The sequence below is a fragment of the Pinus tabuliformis genome, chromosome 9 (genome assembly GCF_031772625.1).
Source record: "Pinus tabuliformis cultivar Carrire ecotype Pingquan chromosome 9, CPIR1, whole genome shotgun sequence".
Lineage (NCBI taxonomy): Eukaryota > Viridiplantae > Streptophyta > Pinopsida > Pinales > Pinaceae > Pinus > Pinus tabuliformis.
The window spans coordinates 1617312283-1617338589 of NC_142307.1; the positions used below are offsets into that span (position 1 = coordinate 1617312283).

The window sequence follows — 26307 nt, forward strand, 5'->3', positions numbered from 1 at the left end:
ATATGTCTATACCAACTTTGATAAATAATAATATTGAGATTATTGCAGATCCATGGTACCAAGTTGGCCTCATTCTGATAACATCACTCAACAGTGCGTATGCATTGGGGTATTCAGGGATCGTCATGGTTCCCTTGGGATGGGTAGGGGGCACCTTGGGATTGATAGCAGCAACCTTCATATCACTCTATGCAAACACCCTCCTAGCGTGTCTCCACGAAACTGGAGGCATCCGACATAGTCGATACAGAGACCTAGCTGGTCACATTTATGGTAAATTTCTTTTACACTCACCCATCCCATTCAATATAATACTTGCTTTTTACTTTCATCAAATCAACATATTCATACTTGTACATAATCACTTCTTCCTTCAATATCAATTGTGATTGTGAATTTTCCCAGGTAGTAAAATGTATTACTTGACATGGACTCTACAATATATCAATCTATTCATGATCACCATTGGATTTATCATTCTGGCTAGACAAGATTTGCAGGTAGCTCCCTACTCTTATACTTAATTACCTCCTATCCCCAATCCATGCTCCCCTACTTTGACATGCAACAATTCCTTATTAATTATCTATTTTTCATCTCTTTTGATTGACTATTGTGCAGGCAATATATACTTTACACAAGAATGAAGCTACCACGCTGAAGCTACCTTACTACATCACAATTACAGGAATCATTTGTAGCATTTTTTCATTTGGCATTCCCCACTTATCGTCTCTGAGGTTGTGGCTCGGTGTTTCAACATTCTTAAGTTGCATCTATATCATTGCTACTATTGGATTATATATACGCAATGGTATCTCTGTTTTCTTTTAACCAGGATACATCTTACTTGTGAAGCTTACATATCTTCTAGTTCATGGTCCTTGTCAAGTTGGGTATTAAAACAACTGCTTGGAGCAAAATCTTAATTTTCTGCTTACTTTGGATATGTAGGTCTCAATAGCCCAACTAGGGATTATGAGATTTCAAGTTCAGGTTCAAGTAAAAGAAGAATGTTTAGAACAATTGGTGCTATAGCAAATCTCATTTTTGCATTTAATTCGGGCATGCTTCTAGAAATACAGGTATAGCAAAAGTTTTGTTTAATGATATGACTAGCGCATAGAAAAAAAAAAGGTTCTGGTCTTTTTTTTAAACGCTCTCCCAAAATTTATTACTTCTCTGCCATTTATCTTCTCCCGAAAGATCCAATGGTTCATGGTAGATTTCAGGTTGACAAGGCACATGGGGGTTAACCGCCTGATAAAGCGGTTTCCCCACACTCCTTCGCTGCTACATGTCCTCTGATTTGTGGAATCAGAGCCAAAACTCTCGATACCGCTTACCACTGCTTTTCCGCCTGAAATATCACTCTAGGTTATAAACCCTAATGGAATGGTTGTAGATATGTGGAAGCCCCATGTACGAGTTTCTGGATACAAAGTTCGGAAGGAGCAACGAAAGTGTGTATTCTGTTCGCAATTGGATAGTGAGGGTGCTGGCTTGAGGGACATATCTGACAGTGACCACACTTGTTGGGGCTCTGCTTCCATTTGTGGGTGATTTTATGAATATTACTGGTGCAATGAGTGTGATACCATTAACATTTGTGTTGCCAAACCATATGTATATTAAAGTGAAGGGAAAGGATTTGAGTTCATTAGGGAAGATCTGGCATTGGGCGAACGTATGTTTTTTTGCCTTGTTATCCGTGATAGCAACTGTGGCAGCATTCTGGTTCATGGTTATTGACTCCAGAGCATACCATGTCTTCACTGATCTGTGATCATACATGTAACTATATAATTGTAGTTGCTATATTCATGCATGCAAGATATTCATTCAATTCCAAATCTCACTGGAGGTATTCAACTAATTGCTAGTAACAATCATAAGAATCATTAAGTTGCTCACTAACAACTTATTTCAATGCAACAATCTCACATACTTTCATAAAATCCTTAAATAGAGTTTCATTAAGCATATAAAATCCCCCCAACTCAAATAAATATGACATAAATAGAATAAAAGGCCCAAAAATCCAACATATATTTATGACATAACTAGAACAAAAAGCCCAAAAATCCAACATATAATCTTATAAATATAAAATGCTCACATACTTTCATAAAATCTTTAAATAGAATTTCATTAAGCATATAAAAACCCCACAACTCAAATAAACATGACATAAAACAGAATTAAAAGCCTAAAAAATTAATATCTAATCTCATAAATATGAAATTCATGAAATAAGTACCCACAAATATGTGTTAAGGAAAAAATATAGAAAATCACTTGCAAGCTAGAGATTTTGTTATCGAAAGTCTATGGTATATCATATCTCACCACCATGCATTCATAGTCTTGTAAATACTCTATACAACAAGACCTAAACTTTATGTAGAAGCTAAATTAATAAAAGTTGCTAATCAATTATGAATGCCAAAAAAACACTATAATTTTGTAGTGATAAAAATATTCGTCTCCACATTAAAAAATATAATTTGATTCTAATACTATGTACAACAAGACCTAAACTTTATGTAGAAGCTAAATTAACAAAAGTTGCTAATCAAACATGAATGCAAAGAAAACACTATCATTTTGTAGTGATAAAAATATTTGTCTCCACATTAAAAAATATAGTTTGATTAGTAGAATCATTTCCAAGATTGTGAAGAACACAAATAACCAATATATACATGTATTAATCCATTTATGTATGACCTTTGGTTTCTAATTTTAACCAGATCCAATTTGTATTTCTTGATCAATAATTTTTTTAATATATATATGACCTAGCTACAAAAAAATTAATAATATATACCATGTTTAAAATTAATTTAGATTCAATTTATATTTGTTGATAATAATTTTTTTAAAAGAAAAAATGACATATTAAAATTTTCACACTTATTAATTTTCGCAAAAGTTAACAATAATATTTACATTTTTTCCATAAGATTTTCATTTTAATTATATATGGTTTCATTACTTAATGCATGAGTGTCTTCATATATAACTATCATTGCAATTGGTATAAAGCTTATTATTTCAATGATATTTTATCAATAGTTATTTTCAAAAAACTTATATGGATTTGTCACATTAATAATTAATGCATACAAATCTATATCATTCATGGTCAACCATGGTCCAATGTTGCATTGTGACAAAGATTGTCTCTATATGAAAATCAACCATGGTCCTACATCACATTGTGACAAATATTGTCTCAATATGAAAATCAACCATGGCCAACCATGGTCCAACGTCGCATTGTGACAAAGATTATGGGAATATGAAAATCAACCACAGTCAATGATGGACAACCATGTTTATTTTAGGGTTTATAATATTTATTCAAATGTCACATTGTCATATAGATTGTATATAAAAATCAATCATGGTCAATTATGTTCAACCATGGTCAATCAAGGTCAACCATGGTCAATATGAAAGTCAACCATCGTCAAACATTGTTAGCCATGGTCCAACATCACATTGTGAAAGAACTATCTCAACATGAAAATCAACCATGGTATACCATTGTCGACCATGGTCAACCATGTTTCAATGTCGCATTTTGATGAAGATTGTCTCAATGTGAAAATCAACCATGGTCAATCATTGTCAACTATGGTCAACCATGGTCAATCATCGTCAACCATGGTCAAACATGGTCCAACATCACATTATAAGAATTATTGTCTCAATATGAAAATCAGCCATGTCAACCATCTTCAATCATGGTCTACCATGGTCAAATGCTGCATTGTGACAAATATTGTCTCAAATGAAAATCAATCATGGTCAATCGTGGCCAACCATGGCCAATATGAAAATCAACCATGGTCCAACGTCCCATTGTCACAAAGATGTCTCAATGTGAAAATAAACCATTCTTAATCATGGTCAACCATGGTCAATAATCATGGTCACATTTTGATAAAGATGGTCTCTTGGTCCAATGTCACATTATGAAAACCATGGTCATCCATGGTCAAACATGGTACAACATCACATTGGGACAAAGATTGTCTCAATATGAAAATCAACCATGGTCATCCATGGTCCAACATCACATTGTGACAAATATTTTCTCAATATGAAAATCAATCATGGTCTAACATCACATTGACAAAGATTGTGTCAATATGAAAATCAACCATTGTCAACGATAGTCAACCATGTTTATTTTAGGGTTTTTAATATTTATCTTAGGGTTTATATACCTTGGGTTTAATATTATTCCCTTGGGTTTTTAGTATTAATCCATTGTATTTATTAGTCCCTTAGGTTTATAATATTAATCCTAAGGTTTTATAATATTAATCCTAAGGTTTATAATATTAATCTTAGGGTTTATATTCCTAGGGTTTAATATTAATCGTTGGGTCTAATGTTATTCCCTTTAGTTTATAATCCCTCAGGTTTTTAATATTAGTCCAATGCTTTTAGTAATCGCTTTGGTTTATAATATTGATCCTAGGGTTTTAATATTAATCATAGGGTTTGTATTCCTAGGGTTTAATATTAAACCTATGGTTTATAACATTAATCTTATGGTTTAATATTAATCTCTTTAGTTTATAATCCCCTTCATTTATAATATTAATCCCTTAGGTTTATTAATATTAGGGTTTATGTTCCTAGGATTTAATATTAATCATAAGGTTTAATGTTATTCCCTTGCGTTTTTCATATTAGTCGCTCGGGTTTATTAATTAGATAGGTCTCTTTGTCCAACGTTGCATTGTGACAAAGGTTGTATCAATATGAAAATAAACAATTTTCAACAATAATCAACCATGGCAATTCATATCCGTTGTCCAACATCACAAGATTTGAGAAATATTGTCTCAATATGAAAATCAACCATGGTCAACCATGTTAAACCACATTTAACAATGGTTGTATATGCAGTTTTATTAATGGTCTACCATGGTCCAACATCTAACATAGGGTTACCCCTACTTTACCCACAGTATGCATGTAGACCTGTGCATAGACCATTTTCCCAGGAATAGATATGACCTACCAGGTCAAAACTTCATTAATAGTAATGGTTAAGGCCCTTTCCATTATCTCTCATGTGGAAACATATTAATAGACTAACCCATAATCTAAATCCTCATTATCATGACTTTAATCACCCCTTAACCTTCATTCCCTTTAATATCGGGACTCATACAACCCTTCTAAGCCATTATTAAATCCTTGTTCCGCACCATATAGAAAACCCTCTTTTAACTTTGGGTTATAATTGTGCTTAACCTTAAAACCCTTCTATCATGCTTCAATCCATTATAAACCCTTTATAATTGATAACACATAAAACCACATACATCATACCTTTTTTCGCCAATCCTCGTTCTTTGCACAATTCCCGAGAATCACCTTTATCGCAGTCGCTCATTACCAGTTACCGTGGTCATACCACATACATACCTTTATCCCCCTCTGACTCCGATATGCGACTATCAAAACGTTTGAATAACACTTTTGCATAAAAGCCCTTGGCACAACACTTTATAGAAATACAAAGGAAATACATTAAATTTCCGCTCCGAACCATATAAGCGGATCTCAAAATTTATACATCCGCATTTATAATTATCGTTGAGTCCACTCATCAGCTTCCGCATTATCCTTTGCCGTTGATCTCCTCCTGCATATCCAATGCTTTACATTGGTTTCGGGTTGCCAACACGCACGGGGTTTAACCGCCCGATAAAGTGGTTTCCCCACTCCGCTCGCTGCTACGTGTCAAACACTAAGTGGAATCGGGTGCTCGCTCTCCGATACCACTTACCATTCTTCCTCCACCCGATAATCTGCTTACACTGTTTAACAACCACTCTGACATGTATTACAGACTTGATGGGGTTCTAGGGTTCATTTGATAAGTTTTTGGTTCCACTACATATCGCATGTCGCAATCGCTTCCTCCTTTTTCAAAGATTGTGATGCGATCCCGATGTTCCACTTTCTGTGATTTGATTCCAGTCATTGATCTGTGAGATCTAACGTTGTTCAACGATAATTTACTCCACCACTACTATGTTTACTTATGTTTTACGTTATTTCTTCAACGTATCTGTGGTTTTGGGGTTTCTTCAGGTTTTGGTCCTTCAGCTAATTACTATGCACTCCGCCTACATCTATGATATGCAGAATACACTACTCACTCATAATTCGCCATCGATGCTTAACAACACACTTATATATTAATATTAATATTGATTAATATGAATACAAACATTAATATTACTTTAATTATTAATATTTATAAATGTTAATTTTAATATTAGTTATTAATATTTATAATTACTAATTATTAATATTCATAACATTTAATTAAAAATATTAAAATTATGCTCAACCATGGTCAATATGAAAGTCAACCATTGTCAATCATGGCCAGCCATGGTCCAACATCACATTGTGAAAGCACTGTCTCAACATGAAAATCAACCATGGTCAACCATGTTTCAACATTGCATTTTGATGAAGATTGTCTCAATGTGAAAATCAACCATGGTTAATCATTGTCAACTATGGTCAACCATGGTCAATAATCATGTTCACATTGTGATGAAGATTGTCTCTTTGTCCAACGTCACTTTGTGATAAAGATTGTCTCAATATGATAATCAACCATGGTCAATCATCATCAACCATGGCCATTCATGGTCAAACATGGTCCAACATAACATTATACGAATTATTGTCTCAATATGAAAATCAGCCATGTCAACCATCTTCAATCATGGTCTACCATGGTCAAATGCCGCATTTTTGCAAATATTGTCTCAAATGAAAATCAATCATGGTCAATCATGGTCAACCATGGTCAATATGAAAATAAACCATGGTCCAACGTCCCATTGTCACAAAGATGTCTCAATGTGAAAATAAACCATTCTTAATCATGGTCAACCATGGTCAATAATCATGGTCACATTGTGACGAAGATGGTCTCTTGGTCCAATGTCACATTATGAAAACCATGGTCATCCATGGTCAAACATGGTACAATGTCACATTAGGAAAAAGATTGTCTCAATATGAAAATCAACCATGGTCATCCATGGTCCAACATCACATTGCGACAAATATTTCCTCCATATGAAAATCAATCATGTTCAATCATAGTCCAACATTGCATTGACAAAGATTGTGTCAATATGAAAATCATAATATTAACAATCCCTATGGTTTATTGATCCATTAGGTTTACAATATTCATAGTCACCTGGGTTGATCAATCCGTTGGGTTTAAAAAATTAATTCCTATTAATCCCTTGCCATTTTTTATCCCTTTGGTTTCTAATATTTTCCCCTTACGTTTATTAATTCCCAATGGTTTATAATATCAAATTATTGGTTTTCTTCGTTCTTCAACTTTTTAATATTAATAATTCCTTGGGTTCATAATCCCTTGAGGTTTTAGTGTTAATCCCTTGGGTTATTCCTTTGGGTTTATTATATCAATCCCTTGGGTTCATTATTCCCTTGGGTTTATATTAGTAGTCCCTTTTGTTTAATAATATTGCCTTAGGTTCATAATCCCTTGGGGTTTTAGTATTAATCCCTTGGGTTTATAATATCAATTGCTTGGGTCTATTATTCCAGAGTAAAACATGGTTTATTATAATTTCGACCATGGTCCAACATGGAATTGTGATAGGACTTGTCTCAATATGTAAATCAATGATGGTCAATCATGTTTATTTTAATGTTTATAATATTTTTCTTAGGGTTTATATACGTTTGGTTTATAATATTAGTCCCTTGGATTTAATATTATTCCATTGGGTTCATAATCCCTTGGGGTCTTAGTATTAATCCCTTCATTTTATTATTCCTTTGGATTTCTCATATTAATCCCTTGGGTTTATTATTCCCTTAGGTTTATAATATTGATCATGGTAAACCATTGTCAATCATAGCCAACCATGCTTGAATGTCACATTGTGACAAGGATTGTCTCACCATGAAAATAAATAATAATCCCTTGGGTTTATTGTTCCTTTGGGTTAATTATATCAATCTCTTGGGTTTATTATTCCCTTGGGTTTATATTATTAGTCCCTTTTGTTTAATAGTATTCCCTTTGGTTCATAATCCCTTAGGGTTTTAGTATTAATCCCCTGGGTTTATAATATCAGTCACTTGGGTTTATTATTCCTTAGTCAAACATGGTTTATTATGATGTCGACCATGGTCCAACATGGAATTGTGATAAGGATTGTCTCAATATGAACATCAATGATGGTCGATCATGTTTATTTCAATGTTTGTAATATTTGTCTTAGGGTTTATATACGTTGGGTTTATAATATTAGTCCCTTGGGTTTAATATTGTTCCCCTAGGTTCATAATCCCTTGGGGTTTTAGTATTAATCCCTTAGGTTTACTATTCCCTTAGGTTTATAATATCAATCATGGTCAACCATTGTCAATCATAGCCAACCATGGTCAACCATGTTTGAATGTTGCATTGTGACAAGGGTTGTCTCACAATCAAAATAAACCATGTTTATTTTTGTGTTTGTAGTATTTATATTTGGGTTTATCAATATTGGGTTTATAATATTAGTCCCTTGGTCTTAATATTATTCCCTTGGGTTCATAATCCCTTAGGGTTTTAGTATTAATCCCATGTGCTTAATATTATTCCCTTAGGTTAATAATCCCTAGGGGTTTTAGTATTAATCCCTTGGGGTTTTAGTATTAATGAAAATAAGTTGGGTTTACTATTCCCTTAGGTTTATAATTTATGAAAATCAATGATGGTCGATCATGTTTATTTTAATGTTTATAATATTTGTCTTGGGGTTTATATATGTTGGGTTTATAATATTAATCCCTTGGATTTAATATTATTCCCTTGGGTTCATAGCCCCTTGGGGTTTTAGTACTAATCCCTTCGTTTTATTATTCCTTTTGGTTTCTCATATTAATCCCTTGGGTTTATTATTTCCTTAGGTTTATAATATCGATCATGGTAAACCATTGTCAATCATAGCCAACCATGGTCAACCATGCTTGAATGTCACATTGTCACAAGAGTTTTCTAACCATGAAAATAAATGATATTTATTTTAGTGTTTGTAATATTTATATTTGGGTTTACGAATGTTGGGTTTATAATATTAGTCCCTTGGGTTTAATATTATTCCCTTGGGTTCATAATCCCTTGGGGTTTTAGTATTAATCCCTTGGGTTTATTATTCATTTGGGTTTATAATATCAATCCCTTGGGTTTATTATTACCTCATGTTTATAATATCAATCATGGTCAACCATGGTTGAATGTCACATTGTCACAAGGATTGTCTCACCATGAATAAATCATGTTTATTTTAGTCTTTGTAATATTTATATTTGGGTTTATAATATTAGTCCCTTGGGCTTAATATTATTCCCTTGGGTTCATAATCCCTTGGGGTTTTAGTATTAATCCATTGGGTTTATTATTCGTTTGGGTTTATAATGTAAATAAGTTGGGTTTACTATTCCCTTAGGTTTATAATATCAGTCATGGTAAACCATTGTCAATCATAGCCAACCATGGTCAACCATGTTTGAATGTTGCATTGTGACAAGGATTGTCTCACCATCAAAATAAACCATGTTTATTTTAGTCTTCATAGTATTTATATTTGGGTTTATAATATTAGTCCCATGGGTTTAATATTATTCCCTTCGGTTCATAATCCCTTGGGGTTTTAGTATTAATCCCTTAGTTTTATTATTCCCTTCAGTTTATAATATCAATCCCTTGGGTTTATTATTCCCTTAGGTTTATAATATCAATCATGGTCAACCATGGTTGATTCTCGCATTATGACAAGGATTGTGTCACCGTCAAAATAAATCATGTTTATTTTAGTGTTTGTAGTATTTATATTTGGGTTTACCAAATTTGGGTTTATAATATTAGTCCCATGGTTGAATGTCGCATTTTGACAAAGATTGTCTGACCATGAAAATAAACCATGTTTATTTTAGTGTTTGTAATATTTATATTTGGGTTTACCATATTAGTCCCGTGGTTGAATGTCCCATTTTGACAAATATTGTCTCACCATGAAAATAAATCATGTTTATTTTGGTCTTTGTAATATTTACATTTGGGTTTATGATTGTTGGGTCTATAGTATTAGGCCCTTGGGTTTAATATTATTCCATTGGGTTCATAATCCCTTGGGGTTTTAGTATTAATCCCTTGGGTTTATTGTTCATTGGGGTTTTAGTATTAATCCCTTAGGTTTATTGTTCATTTGGGTTTATAATATCAATCCCTTGGGTTTATTATTCCCTTTGGTTTATAATATCAATCATTGTAAACCATTGTCAATCATAGCCAAACATGGTCAATCATGGTTGAATGTCACATTGTGACAAGAATTGTCTCACCATCAAAATAAACCATGTTTATTTTAGTGTTTGTAGTATTTATATTTGGGTTGATATAAATAATCCTAAATACCCATAATAATTATTAATGTGGTTGATATAAGCCTATCAGTGTATATCAACCACATTGGAAAATGTGGTTGTATATATGTTTCATATACGCCTATCGGCATTTATCAATCAAATGTGGTTGTGCTAGTATATAAAAGAATTGGATGTCAAATATTTCAAGTAGTCTTATTATTATATAATTTGATCCTTCTTCAAGTTGATTAATAATGTTTGAAAATCTAGAAAAAAATTGTTGGAATTATAGTTTAAGCTATATAGTTTACACGATTCAGTTCAAGTGACCAAGGGAATTTTCAAGGCATTTAAGCTATTTATGCATTTAAATATACATATATACATATAAAAATAATCGGTATAGATCCATCTTAACGGTATATTTATATCAACCATTAAAAATGATCAAATCTCTTGAAGTGTAAACCTCTGCTAGATTGTATCCCTCTCAAGGCTTGTTAGATCTAAAACCATTCTTAAGATGGATCTATACTGGTAACGTATATGATTTCTTCAACCATGAAGCAAAATATAAATATATATGGTTAAGATAGATCATAACATATCTAATTGCTTCAACGATGAAGCAACATATATATATATATATATATATATATATATATATATATATATAAGATGGATCTATGCTGGTAACATATTTGATTTATTCAATGATGAAGTAACATATCTCATAATGAAGCAACATATATTTATAAATATATAGTTTATAATAAAGACACCTTTTCAAAAATTATAGATGTAAGATTATAGATAGAACTCCCATGAGTAAAGTTCCTTGTCTTGGGTCAACCTCATTAAAAAATGAAACCAAGGATCTTAGGATAGTTCCTTGTCTTGTGTCAACCTTGTTAAAAAATGAAACCAAGGATATGAGGAGAGTTCTTTTACTATGTCAACCTCTTTAAAAAAAGAAATAGGTCTATGAGCATAGTTCCTTGTCTTGTGTCAAGATTGTTAAAAAATGAAACAAGGAGTATGAGCATAGTTCCTTGTCTTGTGTCAAGCTCGTTAAAAAATGAAACAAGGAAGCTGAGCAGAGTTCCTTGACTTGTGTCAAGCTCATTAAAAAATGAAACAAGGTCCCCTGGAGTAAAGTTCCAATTCGAGTCTTTGATTAGATCTCGTAAAATCCCAATAGAGTCTTTCACTTGATCTCATAAATGAACCTTCATTCCATCCACCTGATAGCCACAAGTAGTCTACTTAGGTGAATGTAATGAAGCTTGGGGGCCATGCACCTAGCCATAAAGTTAAGTGTCCCTATAGTTTATGTGAAGGGAATCACCCCATTCACCTTTGTCCCTATCTGGACGAAGCCGAAAATGTGTTGGATAATCGTCCCACTTCATCGCAGTGACTTCCATCTGGTTATAGGAGACTCTCCCTTTTATCATGTTTGGGGCATGTAAACCAACAGCAAGCATAGTTCTTCGTTTCAAGCTTGTGTAAAAATGAAATTGAATTCAAGCATGGTTCTTCATTTCAAGCTTGTGTAAAAATGAAATTGAATCCAAGCATAGTTTGTAGTTTCAAGCTTATGTAAACATGAAACTGAATCCAAGCATAGTTTCCCATGGTTCAAGATTTTGTAAAAATGAACCCATCTCCATTTTAACCCTCGTGATTCTCATTCTATCAGCCTCTTCCATCAGATGAGCCTTGGTTTTTCTCCTTCCATCGTCACTATCTTCATGGCCAATCATACGCTTTCACTTGGTTGTTTTACTCTTTTTGAGGAACAGTTGCAATGAGTGGTCTTGTTAGCTAGCCTCTTCACTTAAATAAACATGTTTTGAGAAGTTCCAACATCACTGGAACCAGTTTCTACCCTAGACACCACTCATTCCTCAAAATGGATTCCTCTTTAAGCTCTTTTCAGACTCTCGAAATATGAAAAGATTGTCGAGTGCTTGTCCTTTTCAACTCGTTAACAAATTGGAAATGATATCTCTCTTGTATTATTTTACGTTTTTTTGAGCTCGAGAGATTAATTTACAAAAAAGAACTTGTGGAGTTTTATTTTTGTCCCCTTTCAAACTCTCTAGACATGAAAATGACTGAGTTATCTTTGTCGTTAAACTCGTTAAAACATCAAATAGCGAAACACTTGTCCATCTAGACAAGACTGAGTTTCACCTTCACTAGACTCGTTAAAAAATCAAATAGTGATGGATTCACCCGAAGGGTGGAATTATACAACAAGCATATTTTATCCTCCTCAAGCTTGATAAAAAATAAAGAGGTACTGGTCAGCAATGACTGGGGAAAATGGAGAAAGGGGAAAACCACTTTATGGTAGCAGGTCGCTCTTGAACATGACACTTTCACTCCATCATCATGACTATCTGGGATGGGTTATTAGCTTGATAGTTATCATACCATTGGTCTATCATACCATCTATCATTTTATTTTGGGTCAATGCTACCAATTCATTTCAGTGTTGTTGATATGTTCAAGAGAAGTCATTCAGTCAAAATTCATCCTTTGCAATACCATAAACCTTCATTTTCATGACCGCCATTCCTAAACCTTGTATCGTCAGTCAAATTCCATCTCTAAAATCAATACACTCATTTCGTGTCATTGACGTGGGATACATGAAGGCCCTCCTGCGATGAGTCACTTCTTGTCGACATCAACACATTATCTAAGAAGTTGACTTAGAAACACCCTTCCAGTACCTTGAGGCTTGCATGCATCAATGGCAAGTTTCTCGCTTTTGGCGATAGGTTAACATCAATGGCCTTCGATCGAAAGACCTTGTATGTTATTCGACATCAAATCATCCATTCACACCATGCAAAATGTACTGCAGTACCTTGAGGATCATTATCATTATCGGTGATTTCTCTCGCATCTGTTAACAACTTACATCATTGGCTAGTAATCAGATGGTGTCTTTGTTAGGTCCCTATAATACTAGTGATTACCCCATTACTATTGTAGTTATATCCCTTATTAATATTGTTGTGCCCCTATTGTTCCCATATTGTTATTACTGTGCCCCATAGAATCCCTCTATTGTTATTTTTGTGCCTTTATATTATTATTGTTAGGTCGGCTGGGTTATATTGTGACTCCTTAGACTCCTATATATAGAAAGGAGGTTTTTTCATTTGAATCATCAAAGAATCATTCATTTGTGTAATGTAAAGGAGGTTGCCCCCTCGAAGAGGCTGAATTCTAAGGTGTTCATCTATCTTTTCTATCTTTTTGTGAGCTAGTTTCATAACATTTGGTATCAGAGCTTTGGATTCTAGGGTTTCGCTACTCCAAATAGGTCATCGTGGAATTTTCGCTATAACGTTTTTTTTATGATGTTTCAGAAGTGATAAAAAAACCCATTTGAGATGAAATCGCACTAAACCTTGGGTCTGAATTTCAGAGCTTTTCGCACTAGATTTGCGGAGATATGATCTGAGGAGTTTGGTCTTTTTACAGACTCCTGAATTACATTCCAAACAGGTGACCTGGGAAAAATCATCATAACTTTCTCTCTGAACATCAAATTGAAGTTTTGCAAGAAGGTACAGAAAGAGGATAGACTGTAGTTTCTTGTATATATTTTTTAGTGCCAAAGGTTGAAACAGGGACACATGGCATGTCATACAAGTTCGCTCTACTGAACTAGTCTATAATCAGGTCACTGTTGGAGATTTGGCATAACTCTTCCTTGGAGAATCCAATTTGGATCAGACTAGTGGCACTGTAAAGAGGACACGGAGGGCTACTACAGGTCACAATTTCAAAACTAGATGATCCGAAATTACAAAGATACATCAGAGGCAATATCGAGCTCCTACAAAGTGAAAAAAGGTGTGTAGATTTTTTTTAAATTTTTGCTTAAGCTTGGTTTGAAAAATTATTTTGAAGGAATTCAAAGGGAATCATAGAGCATTATTATTTGTAACTGATGCCTCGAGGAAAGAAAATGCAAACACCTAGTAAGCAACCTAAAATCTCTAGCATAAATCATGAAGAAGAGGAAGAAATGCTACATGATATATCAAAATTACAAGACCAAGTGCAACAAATGTCACTCTCAAAAAAGCTAACAGAAGCTAAGATAAATGGCGTGGAATCTAAGATAAAGGGTGTGGAAGCCAAGATGGATGATTTGAAGATAGATTTGAAGACAAATTTGAAGAGATACATGGCAAATTTGAAGACAAATTTGACAAATTTTCTACAAGAAATACTTACAAATGGTGAAAGAGTAGTAAAGGAAACTCATAATGCAAACAAAAGAAATTTTAATCATGATTTCATAGACTCTAATGTTGGATCGAAGACCCACCATATTCCAAAAATCGATATGAGGAAGTTTGATGGCAAGGATCCCGCAACATGGATATTACAGATGGAGCAATTTTTTGATCTCAATAATGTGCAAAACACACAAAAGGTATGTATTGCAACTTTATATTTGGAACCAAATCAGTTTGTATGGTATCAATGGCTTTGCTCTCATAAACAAATTATCACTTGGGCAATTTTTACAGAAGAATTGACAGCACATTATGAGGATACAAAAAGCAACACTTTTTTTAGCCAATTGATAAGTCTCAAACAAAAGGGTTCAATAATGGAGCACATTGAAGAGTTCCAAAAATTGAACATAAGGGTAAAAAATATTCCATAGGAGCATAGGATTGATGTGTTCATATGGACTTTAAAGGATAATATCCAACATGATGTTCACCTTTGAGAACCTGATTCATTAGAGAAGGCATTCAGGTTAGAAAGAAAAATGGAAAGCAAAATTATGGCAACCAGGAAGCATACCACTCACAACTATAAAGATGGAAGTGTTGTTGCCCCTAGTCTTCCACAACCTATAAGGTTGATACCACAACAAGTGGATATCAGCCACCATCCATCACATCATATTTAAGAGAAAATTTTAAGGTTCAAGAAGTGGAACATCACATCGAGCATCAACAACAAGTCCTCCAACTCTTAAAGGGCAACCTCGTGTTGGCGCGGAATAGAATGAAACAATAGGAAAATCAACATCGTAGCAAAAGAAGTTTTGATGTAGGTGATTGGGTATTCCTATGGCTACAACCATATAAACAAATGTCCCTCAAGCAAGCTAAGAAGGATAATAAATTATCACCAAAGTATTATGGTCCATACAAGGTGTTGCAAAAGATTGGTACTATGGCATACAAATTGGAGCTTCCTGCAGCTTCTCGAGTGCACCCAGTTTTCCATGTTTCATGTTTAAAGAAGGTTATAGGCGACAAGCTTCCAGTTCAAACAATATTGTCAGAACTTGACGAGGAAGGAAAAAATATATTGGAACCGGAAGTAGTCACAGAAACAAGAACTCGCCAGCTATGAAATCGATCAATTTTGGAGTATCTCATTAAGTGGAAGAACTTATTCGTTGAAGATTCCACATGGGAGGATGAGAATTTTATACAGAAGCATCCAGAACTACTCAAGCATTGAGGACAACACTTTTTTGAAGGAGAGGGGATGTTAGGTCCCTATAATACTAGTGATTACCCCATTACTATTGTAATTATATCCCTTATTAATATTGTTGTGCCCCTATTGTCCCCATATTGTTATTACTGTGCCCCATAGAATCCCTCTATTGTTATTTTTGTGCCTTTATATTATTATTGTTAGGTCTACAAGGTTATATTGTGACTCCTTAGACTCCTATATATAGAAAGGAGGTTTTTTCATTTGAATCATCAAAGAATCATTCATTTGTGTAATGTAAAGGAGGTTTCCCCCTCGAAGAGGCTAAATTCTAAGGCGTTCATCTATCTTTTCTATCTTTTTGTGAGTTGGTTTCATAACAATCTTCCCATGTTTGATTTCAAATCCGATATTCATATGGTTAGACTTGTACTTGAGCAAATGATTGAATGAGATAGAAGACCCCGGATCTAGTTTCATCCATATGGGCTACAATTTCAGGAATACTAAATCATATGTACAATGGCTTTACATTGATATTCATTCTGATCATGGTTCTATATTTGTAGACAACTATTTATGTACATGTAATGAAAGTTTATAAGTTGAGCATGGGTATGTCTTCCCTCAGCAATTCATGTAAAATCAAATATCATGATATGTGTATTGTAATTGATGCAGGTCACCTTCCACTTCAATACCTCCTCATCACATCGTAAAGCATTTCATTCGACATTGGCATTTTTCCAACTTCATGCTTTAGGGGGCAGCTGTTACAGATCCATTTGGGCATAGCAATCCTATCATCCAGGTCAGTGTTTTAGGGCTCATCAAACCCCAGTTTTAGTTGCTACATGCCCTAAACAAGTCACCCCTTTGAATGCTTCCTTCCTAGACAGTTTCATGACTTGAAGACATCCAGTAACAACATCTAGAGGGACCAACGCAGGTAAGCCCTTCTAAAGGTGTGCTGCAGAGCAGTTGAGTCCACTGCCAAGGTGCTCTGCAGAGCACTTAGGCTTCCTTTCACCTGCGTTGGGCGAGAATGAGTGAAATTCACATAGGGTTTGGGGAATATTCTTATCTTTTGGATTCATCTAGAAGGTTCCCTCACTTATCAACTCTTATGAGCTCGAAAATGGATGAGGAATGAGTTAGGGTGCATCCTATCCTCTCATCTGATGCAGGAGCATCCAAACACCTTAGTGGAAAAAAATTAGACAAAGAAGACACGTGGACAACCACATCGACAACCAGGCCAACCATGAACTGAATTCAGTTAATGAACAAATTTCAGTTAAAAAATCAGTTAACATTGAATGTATGTATAACAAGATATTAAGAATTCATTAGTGAATCAAGGAACAAGAGAAAAAACCTGTGCGTGTGAGAGAGGGTAAAATGTAGTTGCTGGAGAATTCTTGATTAACGTTGAGATGCCTTAAATTGTAACCAAGTTTGTAAATAAGGAAAATGCATCTTTGTGAATTTATAAGGAAATGCGTCTTTGTGAATTTATGTTTGTGTATTTTTTTGTTTGAATTGTTTGCCAGCGATTTAGATTCTCTGCAGCCATCGCTGAAATGAGGAAAGCTCAAAGCTCCAGGAGACAAAGGCTCCCATCTTCACTACGATAAGGACAGTTGCAAACTGGAGAAATCGGCTGAAAGGGCCACGAGCAGTTGGGGCTTTGCGTCGCCAGGTCCTGCTTCGAATTCGTTAGAGCATATTTTAGATTTTATATCTGGTTCATTCTTGAGGATAGTTTTGATCACCACGACTATCATTCCTAGAAAACTACAATGAGAAGATCAAACAGCGTAATTTATGTTGGCAAGCTTCCTGGTGACATACGTGGGAGTGAGATTGAAGATCTATTTTACAAGTATGGATGAGGATCACTGCAGGAAGGATGAAATCGCCGCTCTTGGAGGTAAAGGCGTGAGCAGGTAGAACATCTTCAGTGCATTTTATGTTCATCTGAAAGAGATTCGAGAGTATCATAGACGCCATCCTATTGCTGGTGTTGTTGAATATGAAGATCTTGTTATTGAAAAATCGTATTATTTACGTTTCTAAGTTATGCAGATACTTAGTCATAGATGTCTGGACAAAGTCACATGTACTATGTTTGATCTTCAAACGAAAAGCTATCTGAAGTTGCAGTTAATATCAAGGGCGGCTATTCAAGATTTAATTGGCAGAAATCTGAATGCGTGAAGTATGTTGAAGAATGAGCGTCAACAAGAATCCGCAGCTGAAGCAACAGCTGCAAAGAACCCCAAAAAGAAAGCGCATGTGTGGATGAAGAAAGATGAGAATGTCATCATGCATTACCATCCTTGCTTGTTCTGGCGAGGGCCTTCAGTAATTCCAAATAAGGCAAGTGAGATCATGAGAAGCGTTGTGGATAGCCTTTGTGGGCCCATAACCCATAGGCCTCAAGAACTATTTATAGGGGAAATGGGATTTTGGTTCACCCCAAAATCTTGCCCCCATCATCTTCCCTTCCTCCATGGAACTAATTCTAAGTATGGAAGGCCATTCAATGCCACCATTTATGACAAAACCTCCTTCATCTTCCTATAAATTGACCACTCATCTAAGTGATCACGGATTGGATTATGTTGAATTGTAAGGAGATAATGCTGCTATGAGATTTGGCTTTAGAGCAAGTACTGTAATGCTACAAGTTTGTCATGCTTTTGATGTGATGTGGATGGGATCCAAGATGAAGGAATGGCTTTGAATCAGACACCAATGGTTGTAATTCCATCTTCTATCTAATAAAGTGTTTGAACCTGTCTCCCACATGTTTGTATTGTTTCATTATGCTTATATGTGTGAATTGTATCTGGTTCCTTTCACTTATATTCAATAGATCGTGTGCTTTGATCGATTCTTTGTTTTTTGTTGTGTTTATAGGTACTTCTCAAGCATATTAAGTATGGGAAGGAGCGACAAGATCGATACAAGGGAGACGAGAGGAAAGTGAAACTACAAGTAGGTCTTCTCATCTTCTCATCTTATCTATTGCTTATAGGAAAAGTCTAAAACACTTTAAACTGTTGTTCTAGATACAACTACTTATCTAGGGAATTAGTATTTATTCGTAGATACCAAATTCTCCAAAACACACATTTTGAAGGCGGATTTTATTATTCGTTTTGACTTCAATGTTATTTAAAATTAGAAAACACACATGGGTACAAACTTTTAGAAATTATTGGAAATAATATCATTGTATATAAAAATTAATTTAAAATTAACATAAAATGATATAATTTCACAAAGAATGGAAGTGTCAACAATGATAATTATAAAAAATGTATTGCATAATATATTTCACATTACAAAAAAATACTAAGTCATAAATCTATTTAAAAATAATTAATATATAAGTTAAATATATATACATTTATAAATAAAAAAACATGCAATAAAATTCTTAATTATGGAGATGTATTCCCACTTTATCATGAAGTTTTTTAACATTTAAAAAAAATTGCTACAATTTAGTGGTTTATTATTAGTGCATGCCCAAAAAACCATAGCTTATTTTTTAATTAATTAATTTAATTAAAAGAATAAAAAAATATAACTACTTTAGATAACTATTAGTTTGTGTATATTGCTATAAATATTCTAAAATATTCCATGAAAATTAAATCCTATCACTTATCTAATAATTATTAATTAAATTAAAATTATAAAAATTCTAAATAGACACTATCAAACTTAATAATATCTGTCATAACATCGTTTCCCATTAAAAAAAATTACAACGTTGAGTGGCTCTAATCACTCTGGCGGACTTGGGTATTGGTCTCATCTCACTCTGGATGACCCTATGGATGTTGTCAATAAGTTAACTGATGGAAAATAAAAACATCATGCCTTCTCCTCCTCATATTGGCTTCCATGCTAACTGCAAATATGTTTTGTTGTGGAGAGAATCGTACACAAATTTAGGCGTATTTGCAATCTTGTGACCAATTTAGCAGAGAAGTTGTACAAGGAGAAGAAAGAAGAACTAAAGGCTGACTAGTTGGAAAGAACTTTCATAAGGTTTTGCATCCAAATTATGTAGAGATGATGAAATATATTGTAGCTGACAGATTTGTCTAGAATGTTATTAAAATTTGACAGATATGCGTTCGCCCAATGTGAATTCTGCCAGTGTCGCAGGGGGCTCCACGTTGTTGTTGTTGCACTGGAGTAACCCCCCGCAGGGGCCGGTGGCACATTTCCTTCTTTCGTCCTTGTCAAATGCGCATAACATGCATCCCCACACGTGGCTCGACCATCCACTGGGAGATTCAACTGTCATACTCTGCCCAGGCCTCACCTCGAAACTTGTGCTGAATAGCTCCTATGTACCTGCGCCCACCTAGATTCTTGGCCATATAGTGTAATCGCAACTGTTTACTGGTGTAAATGACGATGCCCACACCCCTGCCACATTCAATAACCACATCACCTCGATATTACATTACTCATATTTCTAATTAACAACTTAAGTTACTAGAGGAACAAGCTTACAAACATTTAAGAAGGTAGTTTAGTTTAATTGGTTGTTTGATTTAAATAAACAAATAATCCACTGTCGATCCCCAATAAATCCATAAAACAAAAAATGCAATACTGAATAGAAAGATAATTGCAACATATTGCATTTGCATTGTCTACTTCCAATATTATTGTATTTTGCATATTTGCCTACTTACTTCTTCTTCTTCATCTCATCTGGAGGGTGCCTCTTATGGCCAACGCTTACTTTCCGGGATATCTGGTTGCACTCACTTTTTTAAACAAAATTTCCACCCTCCCACCCAACTCAATTTAAACTCATACTGGACCCCTAAAACTTAGGGATAACATATACATGACTTCAGAAAGACTTCCAACTTGAAATTCCTAAGCTAATTAAGTTAATTAAACTTAATTAACTATTTACAAGTTGTTATGAGAATAGAATTCAATTTTAATTCTTCGTTTAATTCAATTACAAATTAAACTGGAATTTCTTGTTGTCATTTCTCAATAATTGTGTTGCATGAGTGGGCCTAGGAATCTTGCTGGTGAATGGAAGGATATACGATAAAGCCAAGAGGTGGTTTGATCTTTGTTGGGCCTAGTAATCGCAGGTTTGGGATATGAGATAATGCATGGAGAGTAGGCCTCCGTTTAGGGCATAGTAATCCAGCTTTGGATTGCGGTAAAGCCTAAGATATTGCAGTAAAGCAGTAAAATTCCTCATGGTGTAGGTGGAGAAATATAGTGGTATCCATGTTTGTTTTTGCCTAGTGATCTGGTGGAGATCATGGTAAAGCTTGTTATTACATGTTCATTATGTTGCCTAATGATCCGGGATGGATTACGATAAAGCCTGGTTTCTATTGATGAGGGTGAGGATGTTTAGCCTCGGTATGCCCCAGTTGGTTCTTTCAATTTGAGTCCCACATTCATGCTTGGAATATGGCACGAGGGTGAATGGCTAAAGAGAGATTTGGCTCATCCATTCTATGGTCAGGTGGAACATGGTAGTCCCATCCCAAGTTTGGATTTTGCATCATTAATCAAAGGTTATTTCTCTTTGTATTTCTATGAGTATTATATTGGTTTATATGTGGATCATATGGTTGTGATTTCATTATTATTTTTGCTACTATTATGTTGGTTATATATGTGTTTTATGACAGTGGCTATTTATGGCTCTCATCAACTTTTTACTTGTAAATGAATGGAAAATGTATCTATGACCTACTAGATGATAATACAACAATTTCTAAGAGGGAATAATGTTTCTTAGAAATTCTAAGAAAAGTATGAGATCCCTATGCTTAAATATGTTGTTTACACCTGTAGATTACATATTTGTGATATGTTTGACGAAATGCTTGTCATGGCTAGCAGGGGTATGGTTAAGAGCTTGTTCAATGATTTGCTTTTGCATCATTGTTTCCCTTTTATTTTATTGTTATGAAGATTTCATTCAATTCTGTGCGGTGAACTAGGATCTGGGCCTGAAAAAGTGGCTTAAATCCGGGGAACATTGGCACATAACTAGAAAAAATAGTCCCTGGACGATGGCATGCCTATAACATGAGAGCATCCAAAGCCCCCTGGACACTGGCACACCTATAGCAAGAGAGCGTCCAGAGGTCAAGTGATCAAAAACTTCAGTGGGACCCAAGGGCTAGCTTCCTGAAGTGTTGGGATGGTTCTCAAGGGTCTTGTAGCTGATGTGGAAGGTTTGTATGTTGTGTTTCTGTCGATTCCACTTCCTTAAGGTCACCTAGGAGGTTGAATCATATCATAGTAGCCTCTCGTCAAATGTTTACCTAAGTTGGCCGGTTACTTGGGTAGATGTGGGAAGAGGGAGTTAAATTTCAAAGGGAACTTAGAGAAAAGTAATTTTTATAGCAAGATTTTTTTTTCTACCTTTAGATTGAACAAATTTTTTGGATCAATTCATTGGATATCATTGCTAGGGATGTTGGGCACCTATTTAGATATGTATATATTACAAGATATCTATATTTTCACATTAACAACTCAAGTAACATCATCAAATAACTCTTAAAAAGAGGTTTCTTATGCACAAAACTAGGATAGTGATGTATTTAAGTCAATGACATTTCTCTTGTCTCTTGCATGGGTGAATGAATTTTACAAGATATTTAATATCTTTCCTCCACACTTTTTCAATGAACTAACTCTCGAAAAATAACATCTTTACTAATTCTCTTTTCATTTGCATATGTATCAAAGAGAGGGTCCATGGAATCCTCATTTATGTAGCTTGTCATGAGTAAAGATTTTGTTGTGAGCAAGAATCCAAATGGATATATGGATATGTGGTGATCAATATCCCCCTTCAACTAATTTCTAGATGAGGGAATGTGGTGATAGGTTTTGGTTAGCTAAATATTTCAAATATTCAAAGCTCTTAAATAGATTCCCCCTTGGGGGCGTGCGGGGCATCCTCTTCAATATTTGGCTCATTTATTTAAGGGAGATGCACACTTTAGTTGAGATAAATGCTAGTTCATCTTATTGTGTAACTCATTAGGAGGATTTAAATACTTGCATCTAATCCATTTCCAACTTGAAATTCATTATAGTTGTCCCATTATTTATATATTTTTATGTGTGGTTCACAGGCACTGGAGATATGTGGTTGTTACATCCACAGAAACTATCTAGTTATATCCACTCGAAGGGATCACTTCCCACCAACTCATTAGCATAGCCTAACCCCAAGAACATTGAGGATAATTGGCCACATGGCATTCCATTACTGAGGTGCTTTGATGATGAGAACTCGACCAATTGAGCTAACCCTTGGGGCTATTAGAGTTTCCCCGTTCAGAAAGAACAAAGAGAAAATTGATACCTTTATTTAATATCTATACTCTTATATGTTGAAGGAAAATCCCTAAATAAAGGGATGGAAACCCATTATATTGTCTTCCCATACTTTAGCTTGTTTCATGATACCTAGAATCCACGTGAAATGCTTTTGGGTGCAGGTATGAATGCTTTATGAAGATACTAAAGAGGGAATCCAAAGATCATTGGCACTTGATCATCCAAGGTTCTAATATGTTTTTCTCTAAGGTATCTACACTAGAGAACTTCTTCCCACTATTTATATTTTACTTGTCACATATCTCCATAAAGAACTTGGCTCCCTTTGCTTAATTAGATAATATAGGATCTATTATTTCCAAAGAACATCTATTTAATGGACCATGAACTTCTTCCCATTATTTATATTTTACTTGTCACATATCTCCATAAAAAACTTGCCTCCCTTTGCTTGATTAGACAATATAGGATCTATTATTTCCAAATAACATCTATTTAAGGGACCATGAACTATTTTATAGTTGACTAGATGGAATTTATTTTTCTTTTCTTCCTTGCCACATGAATATTTTAATCTCTAAATTCGTAAATATTGTGTGAACTGCATTGCCGGTGTGATATTAAAAAACTCTGTATTTGTTTTAGACTTCCAAATTTGTTTCTGGTTGGAAAAAAATTGTTGTGCACTTGCAGTATAATATATGAGTGCTAATTGTTTCCATTAAGAATAGTCAAGAATCTAACTCAGCCTAACTCATGCATTGCAAGATTTTTATTAGAAATCTCGTGGAAAGATTTGGGTGACTGGCAATGGCATGCGATCAACTAGCAAAGATGATGATGAGGTGTTTTGTACTTAGTGTCCTAAAGCTGGTTGGTGAAACCAGGTAGTATCATTTTGGTGAAACCAAGTAGGTATCATTACAGTCTAGTGATTTGTATTTTTTACATGCAAACTCTGTAACATAATTGCACTAAATGAGAATGTGGTTTAATAAAATATGTCATAAATGGTTTATGCATTTATATCATCTTCTAATACTAGCTACATTATCTCATTAAATTGAGATGTACTAAATCAGAAAGAAATTATAGTGTAACTGCATAAATATATGTATTTATCTATAAGCTGGTAGTCAATAGCAGGGTTGTTATGTAGTGTCTCTTCTGTAATACTTCATGTTCTGTTACTTTGTTAAGACTTTGATCTAATTGGTTGAGTAGGAATTTATAGCTCAAGAAACAGTGTGTGAAATTATACGTTAATTATAATACCAGATCAGGAAAAATGGCTGAGATGGATCTCTCTTCGAGTACCCATATGAATGAAGTTTAATTATATAAAAGGTATGTATTCTATTTTTATGAAATTGTTAATAAATTTGATAATTATATAAGTAAATTAATTAATTAATTTATATAAATATAATTTTTAAAATTTTTTACATTCAATATAAAATTCAATTATTCTTTCTCTATTTTTTAAAATCTATTTAAGAACAATTTTGATTCAATAAGTTCACTTTTATATATTATCTATATCAGATAAGTCACAAATTAATTCATAAATATGACTTCATAATTTTTTCCTCTAAATGAAAAAGTAAAATGTTATGTTATTTCTTTATATGTTGGTTGTAATTTTGAAATGAAAGTTTCTTTGCACTAAAGAAGAATTGTATGGAACCTAATTGACTTGATCAGGCACCTGTTTTACACTTCAGCAAAATCCGTTGTGCTTTGTCCTTGGTGAGAGTTCACCATAATCCCCTGATTTCATTTAATTGGTGCATGATCGATTCTCAATTTACCCAATAATGGTCGTACTTAAAAAAAAAAAGATACAAAGCAATATGCTCATAAAAGGACGCCTTCCAATTGTAAAAATAGGTGGTTTCTAGAAAAACAACCTCCAGACAAACCCTCCACCCAACACTTTTGCTCTGCATTACCCTCCACCCAACCCTTTTGCTCTACATTTCTTTTCATGAGCATGAAATTTTTCTTATCAATGTTTCCAATGTAATGTCTGAAATTATTTTTCAGCATGGAATTTTTCTTATCACTGTTTCCAATGTAATATTAGAAATTGTTTTTCTTATTGGATTTAATTGTACTAGAGAAACATCATTTCTTTTTCTACATAATTAATTTAAATTTGTTGTGTTTTTGAAAACAATTGACTCCAATGTGTCTCTTTTGTTGAGTTGTAGAATCAAATTAGAGATAAGGTTCAACCTATATTTGTTTCCCAGATCAAACTAGAATGAATAATTTATGGTTTAAGCTTTATGATAAAAATGAAGGCTTGTAAGGGATTGCAAATGGTTATTTTGGGGAAATGTTGGTATGTAAAATTATGAAAAGCTTGATTATTATTTTTAAGTTCTATATTTATAATTAAACAGGGAAAGGTTTTTTTATTACAAATTTTGTGTGTTAAAAATGAATATTGTCATCATTATCATTAAGTTGAATGTAACTAAATGTATTGAGTTATTTGTATTTTAGAAATAAAAATTTATGAGTATGTGTGTTATTAAGAGGATTTTTGATATTATGTAGCTGATTTCTAATTCTAAAATTTTGTTATGAGCATACATCAATGTTCTCTTCTTGACAAGATGATCTTTCCAAACTTCGATATATCTTTGCACCTTTTTGGCCAATTGCTAGTATGTACAAAAATGATTAAAGAAGAAAACCTTATTCCGGGACAGCATGCAAACTAAAGTACAATATTGCGTTTTCTGTTTTATGGATTTATTGGGGACCGACAGTAGATTATTTGTTTATTTACATCAAACAACCAATTAAACTAAACTACCTTTTAAATGTTTGTAAGCATGTTCCTCTAGTAACTTATATGGTTGATTAGAAATATGAGTAACGTAATTTTGAGGTGAAGTAATTATTGAATGTGGCAGGGGCGTGGGCGTCGTCGTTTACGCTAATAAACAGTTGCGAGTACACTGTAT

The 26307-nt window shown here is 34.0% G+C and overlaps 1 protein-coding gene across 1 annotated transcript; it reads left to right on the forward strand.

Annotated features, from left to right (window-relative positions):
• The first annotated feature begins 2 nt into the window (after window positions 1-2).
• Window positions 3-26283, forward strand: LOC149154977 (putative proline transporter 2). The gene is made up of 5 exons (XM_089444274.1): window positions 3-273; window positions 406-500; window positions 622-814; window positions 955-1085; window positions 26257-26283. Exons 1-5 carry the CDS (start codon window positions 3-5, stop codon window positions 26281-26283), a joined length of 717 nt encoding a protein of 238 aa, XP_089300400.1.
• Window positions 26284-26307: the final 24 nt, after the last annotated feature.